Source organism: Oncorhynchus nerka, linkage group LG7 (assembly GCF_034236695.1).
Source record: "Oncorhynchus nerka isolate Pitt River linkage group LG7, Oner_Uvic_2.0, whole genome shotgun sequence".
Lineage (NCBI taxonomy): Eukaryota > Metazoa > Chordata > Actinopteri > Salmoniformes > Salmonidae > Oncorhynchus > Oncorhynchus nerka.
The window spans coordinates 90522485-90539984 of record NC_088402.1 but is presented as its reverse complement, the minus strand read 5'-3'; the positions used below and the strand labels follow the sequence as shown (position 1 = coordinate 90539984).

Sequence of the window (17500 nt, the reverse complement as noted above, 5' to 3'; positions counted from 1 at the left end):
TAAATATGACTAAAATACACAGACATAAACAGGCTGTTAAAGTGCTAACAACGAGGATTATACATGAAAATGTAAAGAAGCTATAAAACGTGCTGATGTCATCCTTGTCCAGAATCTCCACCTTTATCCACCTGTACGCGATCAGGCCAAATGGATGGGAGGGGCTTACTAACGAGGGCTTACTAACGAGCAAATTAGCCAAATGCCTACATTAACACGTAACAATGATAACACAATTCAATATAATGCTTCTGATGAAATGATTTTTGTTTTTTAAAGATATTGACTATTGCTTGAATATATAATTATAATATAATTATATCATTTATAAAATCCTTGTAACGAAATTCCTCTTCTTCTTCAGAGGAAGAGGAGTAAGGATCAGACCAATGTGCAGCGTGGTAATTGTCCATGGTGATATATTTAATAAATCAACATAACAAAATAACAAACAAACAACCGAAACAGTCCCGTATGGTGAAAACACTAACACAGGATACAATCACCCACAAAACACAATAGAAAACAGGCTACCTAAATATGGCTCCCAATCAGAGACAACGACTGACACCTGCCTCTGATTGAGAACCATACTAGGCCAACCACATAGAAATATAACAACAGAACAAAACATAGAAAAACAACATAGAATGCCCACCCCAACTCACGCCCTGACCAACTAAAATAGAGACAAAATAAAAGGAACTAAGGTCAGAACGTGACAATCCTATCTATAATATACACAATTACAAAAACATATCAACCTTGAGGGATATGTCTCTCTATTTCTTTGAGGTGAGGATCTCACCACTATCTATGTGTCTCTGAAACATGCCTCCTATAGCTGCCTACTCCTCTCCTGTACTGTACTGCAACCTGGACTCAGGGGTAGACGTAACATAGTACATGTAAATCCGGAACACTCCGTTTAGTATGATTATGTTACGTTTTGTATGGTAATTATTAATTTGCAGATGAATTGAGATTCCAATTTGTTGTGGCTAACGTTAGCTAGGTGACTAACGTTAGCTAGGTGACTAACTTTAGCTAGGCTAGCGGTTAAGGTTAAGGTTGTGGCTAAGAGTTAGGTTAAAGAGTTAGGGGAAGGGGTAGCTAACATGCTAAAGTTTCTAATTAGCTAAAATGCTAAAGTTGTCCGTGATGAGATTCGAAAACACAACCTTTGGGTTGCTAGACGTTAGTTTTATACGCCGACCCATCCACCCCGATCCAACACTCTGTTCTTTCGTTTTTGACTTAAAGGAAAAATCGACCAAAAAAACACACATTTCTTTCATTTACAGTGTTACATAACACTAATATGTGAGAATAATATTTTTTTTGTGAACATTTTGGCATGATAATAACGTTGGTAGCAACATGGAAAATTGCAATGCTCTCGCTATGGGCTGGCTAGCTAGCTAGCAAACGTAGCTACACACAATAATACCAAAGACGGCCTCCCGAGTGCTTGAGGCGTCGCTACAGACCCGGGTTCGATCCCGGGCTATGTCACAGCCTGCTGAGCCTGGGAGACCCATGAGGTGGCGCACAATTGGCCCAGCGTCGTCCTTGTCTCATCGTGCTCTAGCGCACGCTGACGGTCTCCGATTGTATGGTGTTTCCTCCGGGTTAAGCGAGCAATGTTCCTTGGGCAGGGTCGTGTTTCAGAGGATGCATGGCTCTCGACCTTCGCCTCAGGAGTTGCAGTGATGGGACAAGACTGTAACTACCAATTGGGGAGAAAAAAAGGGTCAAAAATTACAAATAAAATAATAATAATTAAAAAAGATATATTAATACCAAAGACAATGTCAGCATGTTTCGTAGCTAGTTAGCTGTAAAATCACCTAAACAAACTGCACTATCAATTTAGGAGTCTACAATCTCATCCATTTTCAATCTGCAGATCGATATGCCTCACAGAGTGGAGTCTAATATTCGCAACGGCAGATATACTTTTGAAAAGATGGGAAACGTTGCTATGTCAATGGGGGTGCACAGTGCATTCTGGGAGATTCTGGGACAAAGAGCGCTCTCCTTCAAGGAGCGAATGGGAGTCAATGGGAGTCAATGGGAGTCAATGGGAGTCAATGGGAGTCAATGGGAGTCAATGGGAGTCAATGGGAGTCAATGGGAGTCAATGGGAGTCAATGGGAGTCAATGGGAGTCAATGGGAGTCAATGGGAGTCAAAAAACTCAACAATAACAGACATTTTGTCAACAAGAAGTACAACGTTAAAAATCTTTTCCAAAATATTAGATCATTAACTTGCTATCGGTAGTATTGTATAGCTAAAGGGAATCGTGACATTATATTAGATCATTAACTTGCTATCGGTAGTATTGTATAGCTAAAGGGAATCGTGACATTATATTAGATCATTAACTTGCTATCGGTAGTATTGTATAGCTAAAGGAATCGTGACATTATATTAGATCATTAACTTGCTATCGGTAGTATTGTATAGCTAATTATATTAGAATTAACTATCGTGACATTATATTAGATCATTAACTTGCTATCGGTAGTATTGTATAGCTAAAGGGAATCGTGACATTATATTAGATCATTAACTTGCTATCGGTAGTATTGTATAGCTAAAGGGAATCGTGACATTATATTAGATCATTAACTTGCTATCGGTAGTATTGTATAGCTAAAGGGAATCGTGACATTATATTAGATCATTAACTTGCTATCGGTAGTATTGTATAGCTAAAGGGAATCGTGACATTATATTAGATCATTAACTTGCTATCGGTAGTATTGTATAGCTAAAGGGAATCGTGACATTATATTAGATCATTAACTTGCTATCGGTTGTATTGTATAGCTAAAGGGAATCGTGACATTATATTAGATCATTAACTTGCTATCGGTAGTATTGTATAGCTAAAGGGAATCGTGACATTATATTAGATCATTAACTTGCTATCGGTTGTATTGTATAGCTAAAGGGAATCGTGACATTATATTAGATCATTAACTTGCTATCGGTAGTATTGTATAGCTAAAGGGAATCGTGACATTATATTAGATCATTAACTTGCTATCGGTTGTATTGTATAGCTAAAGGGAATCGTGACATTATATTAGATCATTAACTTGCTATCGGTAGTATTGTATAGCTAAAGGGAATCGTGACATTATATTAGATCATTAACTTGCTATCGGTAGTATTGTATAGCTAAAGGGAATCGTGACATTATATTAGATCATTAACTTGCTATCGGTAGTATTGTATAGCTAAAGGGAATCGTGACATTATATTAGATCATTAACTTGCTATCGGTAGTATTGTATAGCTAAAGGGAATCGTGACATTATATTAGATCATTAACTTGCTATCGGTAGTATTGTATAGCTAAAGGGAATCGTGACATTATATTAGATCATTAACTTGCTATCGGTAGTATTGTATAGCTAAAGGGAATCGTGACATTATATTAGATCATTAACTATCGGTAGTATTGTATAGCTAAAGGGAATCGTGACATTATATTAGATCATTAACTATCGGTAGTATTGTATAGCTAAAGGGAATCGTGACATTACGTGCTTTAGAGGAAAACAGGTATTTCGACATATGCACTGACTTTGAGAAGGGATTTGTGACGATTAGCTTAGCAGGCAAGTGATGCAGCATGACAACGTGAAGAGATTTTTATTGAACCTTTATTTAACCAGGCAAGTCAGTTAAGAACAAATTCTTATTTTCAATGACGGCCTAGGAACAGTGGGTTAACTGCCTGTTCAGGCGCAGAACCACAGATTTGTACCTTGTCAGCTCGGGGATTTGAACTTGCAACCACTCTGATTACTAGTCCAACGCTCTAACCACTAGGCTACCCCGCCGCCCTGACAGTCTGCTGGGTAGGGGTGTTAAATGTTCATTTATTTCGATTCCTATCTCCTTTCTTCTGTAATATCTCTGTCAACGGCACCATGCAATGCACCCTGGACTGTAGAGGCAGACAAATAGGAGAAAATGTGCTAGACCCTCCATTAAATTACACAATTCTCGAGGTAGGAACTTCTCAAAAAAAATATGATAAATGGCTCAGTCGAGAGAAGACATCCTCCTTGGTTATTAATATCTGACATATATTTGATAGACATTTTAGCGATCTGAAAGTCATATTCCTATTAATTTCCAGTGTAGTGGGAGAGACTTTACCACGGTGCTACGTCATACCGGATGGATTTCTGCCTGCTGGAACGTCATTAACTCAGATACACATGAAAACAGGACCCCCTGGGGATTGATAGAACATCCCTCATAGAAACACTCAAACCATATAATTAAAAAACGGGTGAACCTTTCCTTTTACGTAACCTTCTATCTTTTTTGTAATCATACCAAACTTAACATATCATACTCATCTGAGTGTCTCGGATTTACGTTTACTATGTTACGTCTAGTCTATGCGACCAGGCTGTGTACTGTACTAAGTACACTTCTACCTCGTGTATATGAAACTGTGACAGGAACACTCCAACACATATAGGATATTTGAACTCAACGCACTATAGGTGGAACGCCATGGGTTTGGCAAGGGAGACTATACGCCCCAGAGTGTGAATTACAGACTGGATGAAACATGAGCTTCTCCAAATGCAACAACAATCCCACTTTGTGGGGGTCCGAGACGCCGACAGCAAGATGCATCAATCTCACCAGAGGAAGCATCCGAGCGAGCGAAATAGCTCAACCTTAACCTAAATATCCACTGTTCAGCTTGCGTCTCTATCTCACTCTGTTTGTCTGTCTCTCTCCCTCTCTCTCTGTCTCTCTCTCTCTCTTTCTCTCTCTCTGTCTCTCTCTCTCTCTGTCTCTCTCTCTCTCTGTCTCCCTCTCGTTCTCTCTCTTTCTCTCTCTCGCTGTCTCTCTCTCTTTTTCTCTCTCTGTCTCTCTCTCTCTCTTTCTCGCTGTCTCTCTCTCTTTCTCTCTCTCTGTCTCTCTCTGTCTCTCTCTCGTTCTCTCTCGTTCTCTCTCTTTCTCTCTCGCTGTCTCTCACGCTCTTTCTGTCTCTCTCTCTCTCTCTCTCGCTGTCTCTCTCTCTTTTTCTCTCTCTGTCTCTCTGTCTCTCTCTCTCTCTTTCTCGCTGTCTCTCTCTCTTTCTCTCTCTCTCTCTCTCTCTCTCTCTCTCTCTGTCTCTCTCTCGTTCTCTCTCTCGTTCTCTCTCTTTCTCTCTCGCTGTCTCTCTCTGTCTCTCTCTCTCTCTCTCTCTCTCTGTCTCTCTCTCTCACTCTCTCTCTGTCTCTCTCTCTCTCTCTCTCGCTGTGTCTCTCTCGCTGTGTCTCTCTCTCTCTACTCTCTCCCTCTCTCTCTCTCTGTCTCTCTCTCCCTCTCTCTCTCTCTGTCTCTCTCTCTCTCTGTCTCTCTCTCTCTCTCTCTCTCTCTCTCTCTCTCTCTGTCTCTCTCGCTGTCTCTCTCTCTCTCTCTCTCTCTCTCTACTCTCTCTCTCTCTCTCTCTCTCTCTGTCTCTCTCTCTCTCTCTCTCTCTGTCTCTCTCTCTCTCTGTCTCTCTCTGTCTGCCTCTCTCTCTCTGTCTCTCTCTCTCTCTGTGTGTCTGTCTTTGATGATAGATCGATGGGAACAAACATCACACACACACAAACGTCAAAGCCTAACACAGAAATTCCATCCTTTCTGTTACTTAAATTACTCTCTTTGAATAGTGCATCAAGGGAACAAATCTGTTTTTTTTAACTCACCACTAGATGAATAGAGAAATTAAGCTCACAATTCCTAACATCGACAGCCCATATTTTATTATCCTTTATGGAGTGTCCAGGGATGCATCCCAAATGCCATCCTGTTCCCTATAATAGTGCACTTCCTTTGACCAGAGCCCTATGGAGAATAGGACACAGGACACAGGTTAATAAGTGTTTTCAGTTCTAAATGTTACTGTGTACGACAATGACATACTAGAAGCAAAGAAGGGGAATGTTCATATTTCAAAAGGAATTCTGAGAATTCCCCTGATATAAACATTCCCCGTGTTTCAGATTAAAATCACAAGTGTTGGCTGTTATTTTTTTACTAGCAGATTTCTCTCTCTATTTGTCTCCCCCATCTTTGAGAATTCCCCTAAAAATGGCCCCCTTTTTCATGTTTCTCTGAAAAGTAAAGGTTGAATGTGTTTTATCCTCTTCTTTCTCCAGCTCTTCCACGTGGCCTATGTCCTGATCAAGTTTGCCAACTCTCCTCGACCAGACCTCTGGGTGCTAGAACGTTCCACCGACTTCGGAGAGACCTACCAGCCATGGCAGTTCTTCGCCTGTGAGTAGGGCTGGGAATTGGACCTCACGATACAATATTATCACGATACTTAGGTGCCGATGTGTATCGCAATTCTCATGATTTTATATGCATTGTGACTCTCATGATTCTATATGTATTGTGACTCTCATGATTCTATATGCATTGTGATTCTCATGATTCTATATGCATTGTGACTCTCATGATTCTATATGCATTGTGATTCTCATGATTCTATATGTATTGTGACTCTCATGATTCTATATGCATTGTGATTCTCATGATTCTATATACATCGTGATTCTCATGATTCTATATACATTGTGATTCTCATGATTCTATATGCATTGTGATTCTCATGATTCTATATACATTGTGATTCTCATGATTCTATATGCATTGTGATTCTCATGATTCTATATACATCGTGATTCTCATGATTCTATATACATTGTGATTCTCATGATTCTATATGCATTGTGATTCTCATGATTCTATATGCATCGTGATTCTCATGATTCTATATACATTGTGATTCTCATGATTCTATATGCATCGTGATTCTCATGATTCTATATACATTGTGATTCTCATGATTCTATATACATTGTGATTCTCATGATTCTATATGCATCGTGATTCTCATGATTCTATATACATTGTGATTCTCATGATTCTATATGCATCGTGATTCTCATGATTCTATATACATTGTGATTCTCATGATTCTATATGCATTGTGATTCTCATGATTCTATATACATTGTGATTCTCATGATTCTATATGCATCGTGATTCTCATGATTCTATATGCATTGTGATTCTCATGATTCTATATACATTGTGATTCTCATGATTCTATATGTATTGTGACTCTCATGATTCTATATGCATCGTGATTCTCATGATTCTATATGCATTGTGATTCTCATGATTCTATATGCATTGTGATTCTCATGATTCTATAATCATTGTGAATCTCATGATTCTATATGCATTGTGATTCTCATGATTCTATATACATTGTGAATCTCATGATTCTATATGCATCGTGATTCTCATGATTCTATATACATTGTGATTCTCATGATTCTATATGCATTGTGATTCTCATGATTCTATATACATTGTGATTCTCATGATTCTATATGCATCGTGATTCTCATGATTCTATATGCATCGTGATTCTCATGATTCTATATGCATTGTGATTCTATATGCATTGTGATTCTCATGATTCTATATGCATTGTGATTCTCATGATTCTATATGCATTGTGATTCTCATGATTCTATATACATTGTGATTCTCATGATTCTATATGCATTGTGATTCTCATGATTCTATATACATTGTGATTCTCATGATTCTATATGTATTGTGACTCTCATGATTCTATATGCATCGTGATTCTCATGATTCTATATGCATTGTGATTCTCATGATTCTATATGCATTGTGATTCTCATGATTCTATAATCATTGTGATTCTCATGATTCTATATGCATTGTGATTCTCATGATTCTATATGCATTGTGATTCTCGTGATTCTATATACATTGTGATTCTCATGATTCTATATGCATTGTGATTCTCATGATTCTATATGTATTGTGATTCTCATGATTCTATATGCATTGTGATTCTCGTGATTCTATAATCATTGTGATTCTCATGATTCTATATGCATTGTGATTCTCGTGATTCTATAATCATTGTGATTCTCGTGATTCTATAATCATTGTGATTCTCGTGATTCTATAATCATTGTGATTCTCGTGATTCTATAATCATTGTGATTCTCGTGATTCTATAATCATTGTGATTCTCGTGATTCTATAATCATTGTGATTCTCGTGATTCTATATGCATTGTGATTCTCGTGATTCTATAATCATTGTGATTCTCATGATTCTATAATCATTGTGATTCTCGTGATTCTATAATCATTGCGATTCAATATGCATTGTGTCTCGATTCAAATGTCTTTTTTTGTGACTTGATGTTCCAAACATATTGCTGCAAAGAGACCGGAGCGAGACCAGATAGAGACAAAGACAATCATGGAAATAAAGGTGTTGATAATATGTTTGCTCACTATCTAAAAAGAAGTAGGATGAAAAATACCAGAGTTTTGGCACAGCTACAGACAACTAGAAAAAATATTTTTTTTTAATTTTAATTTTTACAAATTGATACTTGGAGTCAAAGTATCGATATAATATCGTCCAAAAGTAATATTGCGATATATAATAGTATTGATTTGAACCCCATCACTACATGTTCCTGTGACTAGAACTATTAGACTCATTTGACTTGCTGAATTTGGCTTGCTGAATTTGGCTTGCTGAATTTGGCTTGCTGAATTTGACTTGCTGAATTTGGCTTGCTGAATTTGACTTCCTGAATTTGGCTTGCTGAATTTGGCTTGCTGAATTTGACTTCCTGAACATTGAGAAGAGAAGGCTCAGGAAGAGGATATGGTTTGTGTGTTAGTAGTGCAGGTGTCTGGGAGGTTTTATAGTTAAATCCCTGAGTTAGTTTTTCTCCCCTTTTTTTGTGCTAAGTTGTGTGTGTTTAGATGTTTGTGATTCTAAGGGTTATTCCGAGGTTCCGGGGGTTTGGTTTGGAATAATCTTGAGAGGCAGGGGCAGGGGCCATGGGGTGGGTGGGCTCTCACAGAGCTGCTTCCACCTGACTGAAGGCACAAGCTGTCAATCAGTAGGTGGGAGACTGGAACATTCCGAGCATTGCTGCCAGCCCACCTCAGCGTCAGTACAGGCCCTGGCTAGATCCGATACAGCTTCAGTACTTTATTATTTTCCTCTTGGGGAAAACACGAGGCAGAGACATTATCATGGTTCAGAAGAAGGTAAAGAGAGAAACGTAAAGGGAGGGAGAGCAGCAGCTATGTTATACAAACTAATGTGTGTTTAAAATAACACACACGCAGAGATCCTAACACACACGCAGAGATCCTAACACACACGCAGAACGTGATCCTAACACACACGCAGAGATCCTAACACACACGCAGAGATCCTAACACACACGCAGAGATCCTAACACACACGCAGAGATCCTAACACACACGCAGAGATCCTAACACACACGCAGAGATCCTAACACACATGCAGAGATCCTAACACACACGCAGAACGTGATCCTAACACACACGCAGAGATCCTAACACACACGCAGAACGTGATCCTAACACACATGCAGAGATCCTAACACACACGCAGAGATCCTAACACACACGCAGAGATCCTAACACACACGCAGAGATCCTAACACACACGCAGAGATCCTAACACACATGCAGAGATCCTAACACACATGCAGAGATCCTAACACACACGCAGAGATCCTAACACACACGCAGAGATCCTAACACACATGCAGAGATCCTAACACACATGCAGAGATCCTAACACACACGCAGAGATCCTAACACACACGCAGAGATCCTAACACACATGCAGAGATCCTAACACACACGCAGAACGTGATCCTAACACACACGCAGAACGTGATCCTAACACACATGCAGAGATCCTAACACACACGCAGAACGTGATCCTAACACACACGCAGAGATCCTAACACACACGCAGAGATCCTAACACACACGCAGAGATCCTAACACACACGCAGAGATCCTAACACACATGCAGAGATCCTAACACACACGCAGAACGTGATCCTAACACACACGCAGAACGTGATCCTAACACACATGCAGAGATCCTAACACACACGCAGAACGTGATCCTAACACACACGCAGAGATCCTAACACACACGCAGAGATCCTAACACACATGCAGAGATCCTAACACACACGCAGAGATCTTAACACACATGCAGAACGTGATCCTAACACACACGCAGAGATCCTAACACACACGCAGAGATCCTAACACACACGCAGAGATCCTAACACACACGCAGAGATCCTAACACACACGCAGAGATCCTAACACACACGCAGAGATCCTAACACACATGCAGAACGTGATCCAGATGCTTAAGCTTTAAGGAGGAGTTTTCTGGAGGGGGGGCGTATTATCAATGGTCTCTTAAAGAGGGCTAGTGATGACGATCAGGTGAACAGCTAGCTAGTGGTCCTGAATGGCTCAGTGGGTAGAGCATGGTGAAATGAAATTCCCAGGGCCACCCAATTCCTGGATAGGGAGAGAGGGAGAGAGAGGGAGAGAGAGAGAGAGAGAGAGAGAGTTATAAAACAGAACGTTATAAAACAGAACAGCAGCAGACCCTTTAGCCCAGGGGTTTTAATAGCCTGAATTCCCACACCTGCTTTCTCACCTGTAGACTCACGCTATAATACCATTTACTAGTCAGTGTCTCACCTGTAGACTCACACTGTAATGCCATTTACTAGTCAGTGTCTCACCTGTAGACTCACACTATAATACCATTTACTAGTCAGTGTCTCACCTGTAGACTCACACTGTAATGCCATTTACTAGTCAGTGTCTCACCTGTAGACTCACACTATAATACCATTTACTAGTCAGTGTCTCACCTGTAGACTCACACTATAATACCATTTACTAGTCAGTGTCTCACCTGTAGACTCACACTATAATACCATTTACTAGTCAGTGTCTCACCTGTAGACTCACGCTGTAATTTACTAGTCAGTGTCTCACCTGTAGACTCACGCTATAATACCATTTACTAGTCAGTGTCTCACCTGTAGACTCACACTATAATACCATTTACTAGTCAGTGTCTCACCTGTAGACTCACGCTGTAATACCATTTACTAGTCAGTGTCTCACCTGTAGACTCACACTATAATACCATTTACTAGTCAGTGTCTCACCTGTAGACTCACGCTGTAATACCATTTACTAGTCAGTGTCTCACCTGTAGACTCACACTATAATACCATTTACTAGTCAGTGTCTCACCTGTAGACTCACACTATAATACCATTTACTAGTCAGTGTCTCACCTGTAGACTCACGCTGTAATACCATTTACTAGTCACTGTCTCACCTGTAGACTCACGCTGTAATGCCATTTACTAGTCAGTGTCTCACCTGTAGACTCACACTATAATACCATTTACTAGTCAGTGTCTCACCTGTAGACTCACACTATAATACTGCCATTTACTAGTCAGTGTCTCACCTGTAGACTCACACTATAATACCATTTACTAGTCAGTGTCTCACCTGTAGACTCACACTATAATACCATTTACTAGTCAGTGTCTCACCTGTAGACTCACACTATAATACCATTTACTAGTCAGTGTCTCACCTGTAGACTCACACTATAATACCATTTACTAGTCAGTGTCTCACCTGTAGACTCACACTATAATACCATTTACTAGTCAGTGTCTCACCTGTAGATTCACACTATAATACCATTTACTAGTCAGTGTCTCACCTGTAGACTCACGCTATAATACCATTTACTAGTCAGTGTCTCACCTGTAGACTCACACTATATAATACCATTTACTAGTCAGTGTCTCACCTGTAGACTCACACTATAATACCATTTACTAGTCAGTGTCTCACCTGTAGACTCACACTATAATACCATTTACTAGTCAGTGTTGGGGAGTAGGGAATTACATTCTGTAATGCCATTTACTAGTCAGTGTCTCACCTGTAGACTCACACTATAATACCATTTACTAGTCAGTGTCTCACCTGTAGACTCACACTGTAATACCATTTACTAGTCAGTGTCTCACCTGTAGACTCACACTATAATACCATTTACTAGTCAGTGTCTCACCTGTAGACTCACGCTATAATACCATTTACTAGTCAGTGTCTCACCTGTAGACTCACGCTATAATACCATTTACTAGTCAGTGTCTCACCTGTAGACTCACACTATAATACCATTTACTAGTCAGTGTCTCACCTGTAGACTCACGCTGTAATGCCATTTACTAGTCAGTGTCTCACCTGTAGACTCACGCTGTAATTTACTAGTCAGTGTCTCACCTGTAGACTCACACTATAATACCATTTACTAGTCAGTGTCTCACCTGTAGACTCACACTGTAATACCATTTACTAGTCAGTGTCTCACCTGTAGACTCACACTATAATACCATTTACTAGTCAGTGTCTCACCTGTAGACTCACACTATAATATCATTTACTAGTCAGTGTCTCACCTGTAGACTCACGCTGTAATGCCATTTACTAGTCAGTGTCTCACCTGTAGACTCACGCTGTAATTTACTAGTCAGTGTCTCACCTGTAGACTCACACTATAATACCATTTACTAGTCAGTGTCTCACCTGTAGACTCACGCTGTAATGCCATTTACTAGTCAGTGTCTCACCTGTAGACTCACGCTATAATACCATTTACTAGTCAGTGTCTCACCTGTAGACTCACACTATAATACCATTTACTAGTCAGTGTCTCACCTGTAGACTCACGCTGTAATGCCATTTACTAGTCAGTGTCTCACCTGTAGACTCACGCTATAATACCATTTACTAGTCAGTGTCTCACCTGTAGACTCACGCTATAATACCATTTACTAGTCAGTGTCTCACCTGTAGACTCACACTATAATACCATTTACTAGTCAGTGTCTCACCTGTAGACTCACGCTGTAATGCCATTTACTAGTCAGTGTCTCACCTGTAGACTCACGCTATAATACCATTTACTAGTCAGTGTCTCACCTGTAGACTCACGCTATAATACCATTTACTAGTCAGTGTCTCACCTGTAGACTCACGCTGTAATGCCATTTACTAGTCAGTGTCTCACCTGTAGACTCACGCTATAATACCATTTACTAGTCAGTGTCTCACCTGTAGACTCACGCTATAATACCATTTACTAGTCAGTGTTGGGGAGTAGGGAATTACATTCTGTAATGCCATTTACTAATCAGTGTTGGGGAGTAGGTAATTACATGCACTGTAGTTCAGCAGAATCATTTCATTACATCTTGCTGTAGCTTGGTGGTAGTTTAAATAAATCCAGACTTGGTAATATTTGCAGTAGTTCATTACTCTTTTGCTGTGTAGTTAACTACTGGAACTACACACTACTTTTTCTGAAGAAAGACTAATAATTATGGGTAAGGTAGTCCAGAATATCCTTTCTGTTTGGGTCATCAGACCTGCCTGATAGTCCTTTCTGTTTGGGCCTGATTGTCCTTTCTGTTTGGGCCTGATTGTCCTTTCTGTTTGGGCCTGAATGTCCTTTCTGTTTGGGCCTCAGACCTGCCTGAATGTCCTTTCTGTTTGGGTCATCAGACCTGCCTGAATGTCCTTTCTGTTTGGGTCATCAGACCTGCCTGAATGTCCTTTCTGTTTGGGTCATCAGACCTGCCTGAATGTCCTTTCTGTTTGGGTCATCAGACCTGCCTGAATGTCCTTTCTGTTTGGGTCATCAGACCTGCCTGAATGTCCTTTATGTTTGGGCCTGATTGTCCTTTCTGTTTGGGCCTCAGACCTGCCTGAATGTCCTTTCTGTTTGGGTCATCAGACCTGCCTGAATGTCCTTTCTGTTTGGGTCATCAGACCTGCCTGAATGTCCTTTCTGTTTGGGTCATCAGACCTGCCTGAATGTCCTTTCTGTTTGGGTCATCAGACCTGCCTGAATGTCCTTTCTGTTTGGGCCTGATTGTCCTTTCTGTTTGGGCCTCAGACCTGCCTGATTGTCCTTTCTGTTTGGGCCTGATTGTCCTTTCTGTTTGGTCATCAGACCTGCCTGATTGTCCTTTCTGTTTGGGCCTGATTGTCCTTTCTGTTTGGGTCATCAGACCTGCCTGATTGTCCTTTCTGTTTGGGCCTGATTGTCCTTTCTGTTTGGGTCATCAGACCTGCCTGAATGTCCTTTCTGTTTGGGCATAAGACCTGCCTGAATGTCCTTTCTGTTTGGGCATAAGACCTGCCTGAATGTCCTTTCCGTTTGGGCATAAGACCTGCCTGAATGTCCTTTCTGTTTGGGCATAAGACCTGCCTGAATGTCCTTTCTGTTTGGGCATAAGACCTGCCTGAATGTCCTTTCTGTTTGGGCATAAGACCTGCCTGATTCTCACTTCAAACTGTTTTTATGTGTAATAGGCTAAATTACACATTCTGTTAACATCTGTCTCCAGAGTGAACTGTTCTTGCAATTTGTAGTCTATAACATCTCAGATTTAGATATGATAATTTTTCACAAAGTAGTTTCGGTGTAGTGAACTACATTTTAAAAGTAACTTTAGTTAAAGTAAACTATACTGAACAAAAATCTAAGTGACCGTGACAGTTCATATAAGATAATCTGTCAATTGAAATGAATTCATTCGACCCTAATCTATGGATCTCACATGACTGGGAATACAGATGTACTGTTAATCTGTTCGTCACAGATACCTGAAAACAAAAGTTAGAGGAGTGGATCAGAAAACCAGTCAGTATCTGGTGTGACAAACCATTTGCCTCATGCAGCACAACACATCTCCTTCACACAGAGTGGGTCAGGCTTTTTGATTGTGGCCTGTGGAATGTTGTCCCACTTCGCTTCAATGGCTGTGAAGTTACTGGATATTGGCGGGAACTGGAACGAGCTGTCCTACACGTCGATCCAGAGCATCCCAAACATGCTCAATGGGTGACATGTCTGGTGAGTATTCAGGCCATGGAAGAACATGTTCAGCTTCCAGGAATTGTGTCCAGATCATTGCAACATGGGGCTGTGCGTTATCATGCTGAAATATGAGGTGATGGCGGCGGATGAATGGCACGACAATGGGCCTCAGGATCTCTTCACGGTATCTCTGAGCATTCAAATTGCCATCGATAAAATGCAATTGTGTTCGTTGTCCGTAGCTTATGCCTGTCCATACCATAACCCCACCGCCACCATGGGACAATCAGTTAACAACGTTGACTTCAGCAAACCGCACAACGCCATTCACGTGGTCTGCGGTTGTGAGGCCGGTTGGTAGAGAAATGAACATGACATTCTCTGCCAACAGCTCTGTTGGATATCCCTGCAGTCAGCCTGCCAGTTGCCGCGCTCCTTTAACTTGAGACATATGTGGCATTGTGTTGTGTGATAAAACTGCACATTTTAGAGTGGCTTTTATTGTCCCCCCCGGCACAAGGTGCACCTGTATAATGATCATGCTCTTTGAGTCAGGTCTATAGATAATCTTGGCAAAGTAGAAATGTTCACTAACAGGGATGTAAACAAATTTTGGCACAAAATTTGAGAGAAATACGATTTTTTTTGTGCGTATGTAAAATTTGAGGGATATTTTTTATTTCAACTCAGCATTTTACATGTTGCGTCTATATTTTTGTTATATTATATTATATTATTATATTATATTTTTGTTATATTATATTATATTATTATATTATATTATATTATTATATTATATTATTATTATATTATATTATATTATTATATTATATTATATTATTATATTATATTTTTGTTATATTATATTATATTATTATATTATATTTTTGTTATATTATATTATATTATTATATTATATTTTGTTATATTATATTATATTATTATATTATATTTTTGTTATATTATATTATATTATTATATTATATTTTTGTTATATTATATTATATTATTATATTATATTTTTGTTATATTATATTATATTATTATATTATATTATATTATTATATTATATTATTATTATATTATATTATATTATTATATTATATTATATTATTATATTATATTTTTGTTATATTATATTATATTATTATATTATATTTTTGTTATATTATATTATATTATTATATTATATTTTTGTTATATTATATTATATTATTATATTATATTTTTGTTATATTATATTATATTATTATATTATATTTTTGTTATATTATATTATATTATTATATTATATTTTTGTTCAGTGTAACTTTTTCTTAAGGGAAGCTTTAGTGTAGTTTAGTTTCTTCCGGTGTGAAGTAATTACATTTTAGTAATTGGTGTGAAGTAATTACATTTTAGTAATTGGTGTGAAGTAATTACATTTTAGTAATTGGTGTGAAGTAATTACATTTTAGTAATTGGTGTGAAGTAATTACATTTTAGTAATTGGTGTGAAGTAATTACATTTTAGTAATTGGTGTGAAGTAATTACATTTTAGTAATTGGTGTGAAGTAATTACATTTTAGTAATTGGTGTGAAGTAATTACATTTTAGTAATTGGTGTGAAGTAATTACATTTTAGTAATTGGTGTGAAGTAATTACATTTTAGTAATTGGTGTGAAGTAATTACATTTTAGTAATTGGTGTGAAGTAATTACATTTTAGTAATTGGTGTGAAGTAATTACATTTTAGTAATTGGTGTGAAGTAATTACATTTTAGTAATTGGTGTGAAGTAATTACATTTTAGTAATTGGTGTGAAGTAATTACATTTTAGTAATTGGTAGCTTTAGTTTAGTTTCTTCCGGTGTGAAGTAATTACATTTTAGTAATTGGTGTGAAGTAATTACATTTTAGTAATTGGTAGCTTTAGTTTAGTTTCTTCCGGTGTGAAGTAATTACATTTTAGTAATTGGTAGCTTTAGTGGTAGTTTCTTCCGGTGTGAAGTAATTACATTTTAGTAATTGGTAGCTTTAGTTTAGTTTCTTCCGGTGTGAAGTAATTACATTTTAGTAATTGGTAGCTTTAGTTTAGTTTCTTCCGGTGTGAAGTAATTACATTTTAGTAATTGGTAGCTTTAGTTTAGTTTCTTCCGGTGTGAAGTAATTACATTTTAGTAATTGGTAGCTTTAGTGTAGTTTCTTCCGGTGTGAAGTAATTACATTTTAGTAATTGGTAGCTTTAGTTTAGTTTCTTCCGGTGTGAAGTAATTACATTTTAGTAATTGGTAGCTTTAGTGTAGTTTCTTCCGGTGTGAAGTAATTACATTTTAGTAATTGGTAGCTTTAGTTTAGTTTCTTCCGGTGTGAAGTAATTACATTTTAGTAATTGGTAGCTTTAGTTTAGTTTCTTCCGGTGTGAAGTAATTACATTTTAGTAATTGGTAGCTTTAGTTTAGTTTCTTCCGGTGTGAAGTAATTACATTTTAGTAATTGGTAGCTTTAGTTTAGTTTCTTCCGGTGTGAAGTAATTACATTTTAGTAATTGGTAGCTTTAGTTTAGTTTCTTCCGTAATTGGTAGTTTCTTCGGTGTGAAGTAATTACATTTTAGTAATTGGTAGCTTTAGTTTAGTTTCTTCGAT

General features: G+C 38.3%; 1 protein-coding gene across 1 annotated transcript in view; it reads left to right on the top strand.

Moving 5' to 3' along the window:
* LOC115126216 (laminin subunit alpha-5-like) overlaps window positions 1-17500 on the top strand; it is a 323432-nt gene that overhangs the window by 51166 nt on the left and 254766 nt on the right. Inside the window, exon 3 of the mRNA XM_065021107.1 lies at window positions 6176-6293. Within this exon, the coding sequence (XP_064877179.1) occupies window positions 6176-6293 (118 nt within the window). The remainder of the gene's footprint in view (window positions 1-6175; window positions 6294-17500) is intronic.